This window comes from Cynocephalus volans, chromosome 5 (assembly GCF_027409185.1).
Source record: "Cynocephalus volans isolate mCynVol1 chromosome 5, mCynVol1.pri, whole genome shotgun sequence".
NCBI lineage: Eukaryota > Metazoa > Chordata > Mammalia > Dermoptera > Cynocephalidae > Cynocephalus > Cynocephalus volans.
This window is the reverse complement of record NC_084464.1, coordinates 66119494-66131798: the sequence shown is the minus strand read 5'-3', so window position 1 is coordinate 66131798 and position 12305 is coordinate 66119494. Positions and strand designations below refer to the sequence as shown.

The following is a 12305-nucleotide window of genomic DNA, read 5'->3' as shown; positions in this document are numbered from 1 at the left end:
TCCTCTAATCCCAACTAAGGCAAGAACTTTCAGAGTTTGGAGGGGAAGAGTGGTACTGACTTGAAATGAACTAAAGAGGTACTAGCAGGGCTTGAAAATCAAGAGGATGTGGGTAAAATGAGAAGAGATGACTCTCACAGTTTTACTGCATGGATGGAGGCAGAGGAAAACCAAGCAATAAACAGAAGATAGAACAAGAAGAATAAATTTTGGCTGGGAAGGTGATCTTAAGATAGTTTCAAATGGAACAAATCTAGATATAGTTGGCCCTCCATATTAGTGGATTTGCATCTGCAGATTCAACCAACTGTGGGCTAAAAATATTCTCAAAAGAAACAATAAAAAATGAAAATACAATGATAAAATATAATACAAACAATAAGATACTGAGTAACAACTACTTACATAACATTTACATTGTATTAAGTATTATAAGTTTAGATAACTTATAATAAGTATATGGGAGGATGTGTGTAGGTTACATGTCATTTTATATAAGAGACTTGAGCAGCCACAGATTTTGGTATCTGCAGGGGATCCTGGAACCAATCCTTCATGGATACTGAGGGACAACTGTAATAACAAAGGCATTTAAGTAGCAGGTCTATATCCTAGGGTAGTTAGAAAAAAATAGACTTGTAAAAATGGAAATTAATAAAATTTCAATAAGAAATAGTGGGTCAGCTTTGAAGAAATTTTACATGAATTTCTGTGAATATTAGTTGTAATCGGTTGAAAAATGCCTTCATCCTAAAGATATTAGATCCTAATTCCTGAGATCGGTAAATGTTATTTGAATAAAGGGTCTTTGTACATGTGATTAAGTTAAGAATCTTGTGAGGGAATATTATCCTGGATTATCTGATGTGCCTAATCCAGTCAGTTGAAAGTTCAGAGCAAAACCGAAGGTTCCTAGAGAAAGAAGAAATTCTGTCCATGGACTGCAATGTCACCTCCTGCCTGAGAATTTCCAGCCTATCCCGCCTGATGGCCAGCTCTGTAGATTTAATATTTGCTGAGCCAATTCCCACAATTGCATAAGCCAATTCTTTGTAAATGAATCTCTGCCATATATATGCACACACACTTTTTTATATATACTTATTTTCACACATACATGTATTCACACACATAAATAAGCATATACACACACACACATTTACATATCAACTGATTCTGTTTCTCTGCTGGAACCTTGACTGATACAGATTTCAGTTCCAGGAAGTAAATACCTAAACACCTAAAAATGTGGAAGTGGCTTGGGGATTGGATAATGTGCAGAGGCTACAAGAATTTTGAGGCATGTGATAGAAAGTCTATATTGCCTTGAACAGACTGTTGGTAGAAATATGGATATTAAAGACTAATAGTGAGGGCTCACTGAGGAAGTGAAGGTCATGGTAGAGAAAATCTTTGTCATCTTAGAGAAAACGAATATCATCATAAGCATACTGTAGTTAGATAAACAGACATTAAAGGCTCAAGAAGAAATAAGGAACATGCTATAGGAAACTGGAAAAGAATGGTAATTCTTGTCATACAGTTGCAGAAATTTTAGTTGAATTATGTCATGTGGTTGTGTGGGAACCGGATCTTGTAAGTGATGAACTTGAATATTTAGCTGAGGAGATTTCCAAAGGTTTTGCTAAAGGTATGACATGATTTCTTCTTTCTGCTTGTAGTAAAATGTGAGGAAAAAAAGAAAAGTTCAGGAAAGAACTGTTAAGCAAAGAGGAACCAGCACTTGATGATTTGGGAAATACTCACCTTTTCCAGGTTGCAAAAGATGTTAAAGTAGTAGATTCATTGTTAGAAAAGCTAGAGATAAAGCTAAGGACATGGCTGGACAGACTTTTGCTAATGCTAAAGATATTAGGCATATCACTCATGGATTCACTCAACCATCCCAGTAGAAGTCACAAATAAAGATGAGATTATCCAGAAAAGATCTGTGGAGAAGCCTCTTGTTTAATTGCATGAATCCCCATGATATATACAGGAAACCTACCTACAAGTTTTTTGAGAATGTTATATTGGCAGAAATACTGTCAGTTTGGACTGAAAGGTACAAGGACTGGATAAAATGAAGGAAGGCTGTTCCTCAAATGCTATAGGCAGGAAGAAGCTGACAAAACTACTCAGCTGAAAATATTTAATACCTTTTGGAAAAAGAATAATGATTCTAAGGCTGGAGATGTGGGCAATATGAGGGCAGCAGTACACCAAATTCATCAGTAGCTGAAAAAACAATAATATTCATTTATGACTAACTTAGCTTTTAAACCAAATTTTCATATTGATCAGCTAGTTTGCTTTGGCCAGTTGTTGCCAACCAAATTACCTGCGGTATCAACGTTCCCACTGCTGCTTCGGCTTAACTATTTTTGTCCTGGTGCTTGAGCCTGATGACATGTATTTAGTGTAACATTCTTCATCAGGCAGTCTGAGCCATTCACTTGCTAGTTCTTTGTTCACCATCTAGCCTCATTGTGCATAGGGTGCCTTATGGCTCATGGTGAAGATTTGTAGGCAGGTATTGGGTTTCACTCTCTGAACCAATGTTTCTGGAGCTCCATGAGAATGAGAGAAAAGATGCTACGTTTTCTGGATCTACGAAGGTGAGCACATATATCTTAATTAAGAATGTCTTTAGCCTTTTTATTCTGGAAATGTTTGCTGTCTCATTTTTCCGGGAATAAAGACATGGAGATCTCTGTAGTATGTTTGAGAATACTGGCTCATAGAGGTTTTTGTTGTTTCCTTTCCTCATGCCTTTTGAATTCTTGCTAAACCACATGTTATGCTTGTCTTTATGGTGTAATGTTAAATGCTGAGCTCGTCCCAGGCAGCATTTACTTAAGAGATAAATAGATCTTTTGTTTAACCACCTTTTTGGCGGTGTGATTATTTGATGTATCATTTTTATGCATATAGGTAGAAAATACTTGGGGAAAGTTAATGTTGGATTTATGCAGTGATTTCCCATGTGGAATAATCCATTTCAAGGTGCCACTAATGTGTAAGTGTCTTTATTTGCCCACTTAACTGTATTTTTATTTAGATTGAGAAGAAAGTAAGAGGAAGAAAACCCACTAGCTCTAATTTTGTTCTTATTTAATTTTCAATTCTGTGGTAAGCTTTTTAAGTCTTTTTATACAGATCTGTAATACTTTTCCCAACCCCTCTTTTAGGCTCCAGGAGTGGCACATCCTTGGTATGTGTTTAGTGAGCCAAACTGAACGTGAAACGTATAGCTGCTGTTTAGAATTTTGAAGGCAAAATTTAATAATTTAGATAATACAATTTGAAAATTCAATATTTATTATTGCAATAATCTCCTGCTAGTTCTAGTGATTTTATTTTGAAACCTGATTGAGAATAATTCTTACAATGCATTTGAAATAGGCTTTATCAAAATTAAATAATGTAAATGTCCAGTTTACCTACAGGAGTGACTAAATTTGTAAGCAATAACTACAGCTTTTAGGTCTCCCAAAATATGACAACTTGGCATTGTACTGACTGTCAAAATATAGTATCATTTTCTTTAACCTTGCAAAACAAATGTTGGGCCATTATCTGTACAAGTTAGTTAATAAAGTCCCACCAGGTTTAATCATGGATCTGTTTAGTTTTTTCCATTATAAATGATGTAAATATCATTGGCATAGTAAAACTGGACCACCATCAAACAACTTTAGAAAGCAACATTGTGGATTTTAAATTTAGCAGCTCTGTGCTTATAGCACTAATCATTTCTTGTGTTGTCTGAAGAAATCTTTTTAAATATCATCATTGTAAGAACCATTGACAGACATTAAAATACATTTATTTGAATTTTCCTTTTCTTCATCTCTTTATAATTTGAAAAGGGCTTTAATTAGCTCTGAAATTAGAAGAGGAATAAGTGCAATTGAAAATATGAAATGATGCATGATTAATTCTCAGAATGGATAATGGGTAATATATCCTCTGAGTAAATAGACCAGAGGATTGTTGCTTATGTAGGATCAGTAGTCTCACTGGCCTGGGATTTGATTACACTCATCTCTTTTTTGAAGAGAATGAGTGAGGGGAAACTTGCATGTGTCTAGGATACTGAGTCTAGATTTCAAGCCTTGATATCATGTAAATGGACTTTGACTTTAACTCCATAAAGTATGTTCTTTAATCATTTGGGAGTCAGAGGTGATTATGCATACTATTCACAAAAACCTTTGATATCTCGGAGGTACTTGTATGATATTCTTGAATTAGTCCAAATGCAGTCTCTATTTTCACAGTATGTAAAATACAGAATTAACAAAACAGTGTTGTTCAAGACAAGGCATATTTATTTTAATACAGGGTTTATAATCCATATAATCTGCTATTTTAGCAGATGAAATTAGAATGTTTTACATTCATTTGATGTTGAATGAGTCTGGAAACAACTACATTTTTAATATAATCTAGAGTGCACACTTTGGTAATTAGATTGTTTTCATTCTAAATATCCCTTTCTTTTCACGTCCTCAGAAATACTTTGGGGGCCGGCCCGTGGCTCACTCGAGAGAGTGTGGTGCTGATAACACCAAGGCCATGGGTTCGAATCCCATATAAGGATGGCTGGTTAGCTTATTGGGTGAGTGTGGTGCTGACAACACCAAGTCAAGGGGTAAGATCCCCTTACCAGTCATCTTTAAAAAAAAAAAAAAAAGAAATATTTTCAAAATTATTGAGTGTGTTTACCACAGCGAACAATGAGGCAAGTGTTTGATGCCTCTGAGAGTTACTGCCAGGAAATCGTTTATGTTCTGGGTGTGGACAAGGGAAGCTGAAACATAGAGTATACATTAGAAAGAGCACTTGAAAGTATTTATTTAGTTGTTTATATCAATATACGTTTTATTTTTATGAAACAGGTAAGTACCTAATAATTAAATAATTGATTACCGATAGTTCTAGGTACTTAAATGGTTTATAAAGATGATTTTTGCATTTTTGAATACTGAATTGTTCTATTGTTTGAATTAAAGATGCCTAGTTAAATCACAGTTAGCTGCTGTTCATGCCGTTTTAATTTTTGTTCTTTAAAAAATTGTGGCTTTGAAATGCTTTTGACATAGGTGTACACACTTCAGGGGCTATACAAAAAAATACCAGGGTATGGTTTTAAAATGCACAATAAGTAGTGCAGAGATTTAAATGGAATAGTATATACATAATATTTTTAAAATATGAGGTTATAAATAAAAGACACATAGAAGATTGCAAAGTAGATATAATTTTCAAATATTTAGTTATTTACTTTTTACCATATAAATTAACAAAGGTTAACAATTCATTTATTAGTTATTTTTTTTCATCAAACTAGCTTTGCCTTTGTTTAGGTATTGATGGAGTTTGGATGTATTGTCCTCCCAGAACTCATGTGGAAATCTGATCCCCATTGTGGCAGAGTTGGAAGCCGTTTGAGTCACAGGGGTGGATCCCTTATAAATGGATTAATGCTCTTTCTAGGTGGGGGGAGTAGTGAGTGAGTTCTTGCTCCATTATTTCCCATGAGAGCTGGTTGTTTAAAAGACCCTGGCACCTCCCCCGCCCCTCTTGCTTCCTCTCACCATGGGATCTGTTTGTACCTGGCGGCTGCCTGCCGCTTTCCAACAGGAGTAGAAGCAGCCTGAGGCCTGTACCAGAAGCAGCTGTCTCGGAATCATAAGCCAAATAAACCTCTGTTCCTTATAAATTACCCAGTCTCAGGTATTCTGTTATAGCAACACAAAATGGACTAATACAGGAAGTTTAAAATATTTTTGTTTGATGACCTCTGTCATATATGAAATTTCAAAAAAATTAATAATTTTCAGATTTCTCTGGAAAATGGTGTGTAACTTTTATTTAGCAACTGAGTCAGCTATAAAGATCCTTGAAAAACCCATCTTTAGTTTTCTCCTTAATGAGAAATTCACCACAACTTGTTTTGAGTCATACATAGTCCATGTACCCAAAAAGTGTGGTCTTTACTTTTTAGGCTTTTAGAGGATCAGGGCCCATTTTAGGACAACTCTGGGATTGTTTTGGAACGTTTTCTTTCAAAATGGAATTGATTCTCAGTTCTAGATATGTCTATACATACATGTTCCTTTTAACTCATTGATGTATTTCATGTGCATTTCGTTTTACTCACTGACATAAAGAGGCAAGTTGTTTTTCTGATCTTTTGGACTCAAGGCAGTCACATGACTTTCCCATACTGTGGTGGTGCATACCCTGTCCCCATGTACTTTCATCTTGTCCTTTCTTCTCCAGATAATCCTCTTCCTTTTCTGGGCTTTTACATGTGTTATTTTAATTTGGTAAACATTTGCCTTTTCGTCTTGTCCCATGAAATGATGCTTTCACAACAGTCTTGTTTAGACTGTCGTCTTGGTTTTTAAAAAATGTAGAAATGCTCTTAGGTGTGGAGGAGAAATGCCAGTAACTGGAAGTAGCTTTTCAAATGGCCCCTGTTGGGAAAATGGAACAATTTGGTCAGGCTTCCCTTGCCTTGGAGCCAGTTCAGGTTCGTTCTGTAAACATTGTGTGTGTGTGGAGTAAGTGTGCCTGCATGGTGGCACCGCTTTGGCTGGTGTTTTACTGCCTTGGGTGCCCGCCCTGCGCAGCCATGTTTTTCCAGACCTGCAGCTTCCAAGGACCATGTGACCAGTTACCTAGCTTATATACCTGCATGAAGGGGTCTGGTGACCCAGCCTGGTGTGGAGGGGTCTGGTGACCCAGCCTGGAACGTGAAGGGTTTGTGATCCAGTCTGTGAATTGGCTTGAGGGGTCTGGGAACTCCAGACCCAGCCCTAGTTCGACAATCAGCCCAGTCAATGCAGGATTATTGGCAGGTAAATGAGCCGTGACAACTGGCGTGGTCGCCTAGCTTTAAAATTGGCGTCATGAACAGGATTAAGAGCTAGACAATTGGCACTGTGAGGATTCCAGGCCTTAGCCGTAGCTTAGCAGTAGCCAGACAGCCCCCAAATAGCTTTGCCTTCCTATGTTAACTCTTCTGTAACTTACAATGTGAAACCGCTGACACTTCCTATGTATATAAATGAGTAGTCTGAAACTATTAACTAAAGTGTTCTGTATTTAAATTACTTGTCTTTGGGTAATTTGGGTCCTGTCCCACATGAGTCTGTTAGTTGATCCAATATTTTTGATGACGTTTTCCCCCCTAAAGATTAATTAGAGTATAATATGGGAGTAGTGAAACTGGTAAGTTCTTTATTAAAGATTTATTGCAAATAGTTGTATATTGGTTTTTGTTAGGTATGGCAATCGTGATTGTGAGTTACTTCTATTTCTAGTTATTTTACCATAATATGTAGTCTGTTGTAAATCATTAATAATGATCTGTCACTGTGGAAATAAAAAAAAGGGATTGAAAACATTGTGGGGTTCAACTACAGATATATTTGAAGCTCTCTGTCGTATTTTCCAAACAAATGGTAATGAAATAGATTTAAAATATTTAAAAAGCACAAACCATTATAGTATTATTCTGTAGTCAAAGTCAGCCAAACATGAAAAGGGGAAAGGTAATGAATGAGGAGCAATGCCCATTTTTGGTACTTCGCTGCCCCCCTCCCCACCACTGTGGGAAACTTTAGATTGCCAGAGTCATCCTGCATATGATGGAAACCTTTGGTTAATGAGGCAGGGAAAGGCAAGATTGAAAGGCAAAACAAATAAAAAAGACATCCTCAAAATGGAGAAAGAGGGCAAAATATTGAGACATGGGAAAGAACTGACTTCATCTGTTTCACAATTTTCAAAGGTCAGGGAGGAGCTGTGAAAAGACAGTTATAAAAATTTGTTCATTTGCCAGCACTGAGCTAAGTATTTTACTTGTGAAAGTTAATTGATAGAATGTACCAACTCTAAGAGGTACGTTCTATTACTTTTCCCATGTCTAAAATGGGGGAAATTAGATGAGTTTTTAGTGCATTCATAATGCACTGAAATTTTGCATTACCTAAACACCAATTTGACCCAAGATGGTCCATTCAACTTCTGGGGTAAGGTAAATATACCCATTGCATGTGGGAAAGTATAATGTGATGATATTTTGTCTTTTCTAAGTAATGTATCATTGATACATTTCCTTCATTATAAAGTAGTCTCTGGGAAATAGAATTCAAACCCTTTATTCTGAAGTATGTATTTCTATTCTTAACGACCTATTTGTTACACAGCAATGGCTTAAAGAGTTACAAAAATGCTTCTACAACATTTTTCCATTTCATCATTCTTTCAATGCAACATTATGCAGGATTTTTTCCAGTTGACTTCCTGCTCTTCCCAAACCCAAACTGAAATCACAGAAGTGGAGGAAATATGGCCATTTACTCTTACCAAATAAAATACTTGTTTCTGTCTTTACTTACATATTTCCACAGTTGCCTGAACCCCAAACCACACAGGCTAAAAGTAAAATATAAAATAGTTTCCTTGGAAAAAAATGTGCCGTATGCAGTAATTGTCACTAAATACTTTTGGATCAACAAACTGGTAATATTTAAATGGCTTTGTATGATTTTTCTGCCGATGTAAAATTTGCAAAGTTTAGTCAGTTTTACTAAATTGACTTAATCGGGAGCCCAGGAAAATATTATCAGCCCTAGAAGAATTTTATCAGCTAATGTAGCTGTGAATGATTTCAGTTCTTTTGGTTAGCCTCTCTTTCAATAGTCTTTTATTCTATGCATGCTTGTGGTATTCTATTAGTTTTGCCAAGAATTGCTTATATAAATCAGTTTTACATTTTGCTTTTTAATACTGTGTGGTGCTTATATATTTTTTCTGGGCATTTGTAAAATGAGTGATAATTCTTAACATAATTGGACATAGGAGATATTATGACTTATTTTCTTAAACAGACAATAGGAAACTGAATCTTTTTTCTAATCTAGAATTGCCCCCAAATAATCTCAATATCTGATATATTGAAATAATATAAGATTTGTGGCTATGTCCTAATATAGACCAAGCTCAGTATCAGAATAACTCCAATAAAAGGGTGTCAAGTAATATCCATTGAGGGAACTGTGAGGAAATGGGCTCTCTCAAGGGCTCTTGGGAGGTGGAAGCCAGGGTGCTATTCATGGATACCTGGATGTATCTCTGTTTTTCCCCAGGGAAAGGATGTGGACTTGATGTTACTGAGGTTGGCTTCAGAAACAGGAGTAGAGTCAGGATATCTGTAACTAATTCCTACTAATATCATAGATTTTCTAAGAGTATGGAGACTTGAATAGTGATGTAAACACTGAGTAATAAAGGACTGTGTAGCAAGAAATTCAGCTTCTCAGATCTGATAATATCAAGGGCTATAGCCATGTTCCCTTTAGGGACTGTGGGGGCCAAGAGGCATTGCACCGACACAATGTGCCAGGTTTCCAGCATAGAATAATGTATAGCCAACTTGCTTCTGATAAGATTTTACAGACAGATTTTAATTAAATTCAGAACTTAATCTAAATTTATAGTGAATGTGTGTGCCTGTGTGTGTATTTGATTGGGAGAAGGTCGCAGGTGGTCTCACAACAAATCATGGACCATTAAAATGGAGGCCTTTATTGAGAACAATATTTATCTTACATGATTGCTTTGAGAATATGCATTTTCTGTCTTAGGATATAACTCATTTCAGTCTATTTTCGTTGTACTCATAACTCGATTTTAATTTTGCTTTATGTTTTTGAGTGCTTATGTTTTCTGATGTCACTTTAAAGAATTTATTTATATTGTTCTTATATTATTCTCTAGTTAGTATGTATGTTTACAAAGGCTTGTCGTTTCAACTAGATGGTGAGCCCCTTGTTGATAGTCATTGCTCACATACAAGTTTTGGTCTCTACATAGGGTGTAGTGAGGTGGCAAACTGAATTGAGCTAAAGAGAATCAAACTCAATTCCAATGTACTCATGTTCAGATTTTAAAACTAGAGCTATGTACTTATGTCTTGCATTAAAATTGTGGCTAGCATATTGATCAGTGAGTGTTGTATTAATAAACTCAAGACGTGAAAATCAAGGTAATGGTAAACTCTCTCTGTAATAAAAGATCCCCGGTAGTGGCAGTTGTATTGCCTGCCCTGATTTTACTGAAGAGTGCAGCTGTTCTTTGAAAGCTCTAATGAGGGCCGAGCCCGTGGCGCACTTGGTAGAGTGCTGCGCTGGCAGCGTGGCGACGCTCCCGCCGCTGGTTCGGATCCTATATAGGACTGACTGGTGCACTCACTGGCTGAGTGCCGGTCACGAAAAAACGACAAAAAAAAAAAAAAGAAAGCCCTAATGATACAGAGGACTTTCAAAGACATACTGATGAAACTCAATTTCTTTGTCTTTCCTTTTTCTGTCAGAGAGTCAATACATATGTGACCAATAAAAAGACCTGTGAAGGCCTTTGAGGCTGTTGTATCTGATCTGTCATTTGACAGTTTTTCTTGCATTACTCATTATAAGTAATATAAGAATGTATTCAAATGAAATATCATTTTTATTTTACCCCTTATGTTGGGCTGAAAGAAGAACCAAAATTGAGTTCCTCATAGATTTCTCTTTTTACAATCCTTTATTCAAAGCTTTAAATATCAATAGATGTTCAGATAATGCTGCTTCTCATTGAATTTTCTCTTTGCCTAAATTGAGTTATAAGTAGCGGTGTTATACTGTAATATGCATGATATGTTTGAAATTATGCATGATTTACAAGTTAAAATTCCAAATATGACTGATTCATCTTTAATGATGCAGTGTACAATTTTTTAAAATTAAAAATAGCTTTTGCTTTGTTTTGTTTTTAGGGAATCCCAGGATTTCCTGGAAGCCAAGGATTAATGGGCCAAAAGGTATTATGTTAACAAGAATTAGATGGTTTGGGCCTAGATCACCCTATTAAAAGAGTAAAGTGATCATGCGTTGTTTTCTTCCAGAGAATGCATTTTTACAACATTCATGGTAAACAATTGTTCAAGTATGAAATAATTTCAGAAGCTGTTATTTTGACTTTACAAATTAGTTTTTACTGTTTTGCTGTTTTATATAGATAATACTAATTTGGGTTTATACATATGTGTCTGATTTTACTTGATTACTTTTCTATCTTGCGCTCTAAGTTAATCTTTTTGGGATAATTTATTTCTTCCTGAACTGTATCTTTAAATATTCCTTTGGTACATATTTCTTGGTAATAAACTTTCAGTTTTTATTTAATTATGAATTATTTTACTCTTGTTTTTAAGAGATAATTTTGTAAAGTATATGTCTCAAGGATGACAATTATTTTGTCTTATAAATCAAAAATTTTCTTCCATTGTCTCCTGGCTTCTATTGACAATCATGAACATTTGGTGTCATTCTAATTATCATTCTGTTGTAAATGATCCATCCCTTCTTTTGAATTATTTTAAGGTATTTTATTTGTTTGTAGTGTTCTTAAAATTCACTATGATGTGTCTAGATATGAATTTTTCTTTATTCATCCTGCTGGGAATTGAGTTTGTTTCCTGGTTTGGGGAATTATTTCCATTATTCAGGAAAAAAGTCAGCTGTCATAGCCATACTACCACTACGCCATTCTTTCTGTTCTCTGAAATTCTGTTTAGATATATTTCATTACTTCTCACTTCATGCTCTGCATATCTTATTAGCTTCTTCATGTTTTTATATCTTTGATACTGTCTTACATTCTGTTTAAGGTCTTTGGACATATCCTCTAGTTTACTTATTCTTACTTTACTATGTCTAATCTGCTGTTTAAACCACCAATTGATTTTTTAAAAAATTTATAAACAATCATATTTTTTACTTTTAGAAATTCTGTTATTTTTAAACCACATCTTTTAGTTCTTAATAGGGTCTTGTTGTTGTCAGTCCTGATAGTCTTTCATGATTCTGTTTTTTAATTTTTAAAGATGTCATATAGCTACAAATTCTGCTTCTAACACTTTCAGCATCTGCCGTTTATTATTTGTTGTTGCTGTTGCCTCTCAGGCTTGTGGCTTTCTGTCTCCTGTTTCTCTACTGCTGAGTGTGAGCTGAGCTCTTCTCTTTATCTTAATTTGGTGGGAGTCCTGTCAGCCTAACTGGAGAATGGAGAGCTTCCTCTTGCAGGTAGCCACCATTTTAGCCCCTTTTGAAAGTTCTGAGTCATCATAGGTACTAAAGATTCCTGTCCCCTTGCTGTGGCTGACCAACATTCAGTTCCCCAAGGGCTGAACATGCACCCTCAGACACTCCTACCCTTCCTGGCTTCTGCATCTCTACCTCTGG

General features: G+C 35.6%; 1 protein-coding gene across 2 annotated transcripts in view; it reads left to right on the top strand.

Annotated features, from left to right (window-relative positions):
- The window catches only part of COL21A1 (collagen type XXI alpha 1 chain), a 97224-nt gene that overhangs the window by 64839 nt on the left and 20080 nt on the right, over window positions 1–12305 (top strand). For both annotated transcript variants that reach the window (XM_063097927.1, XM_063097926.1), the window contains one exon: window positions 10838–10882. In XM_063097927.1, the coding sequence (XP_062953997.1) occupies window positions 10838–10882 (45 nt within the window). The remainder of the gene's footprint in view (window positions 1–10837; window positions 10883–12305) is intronic.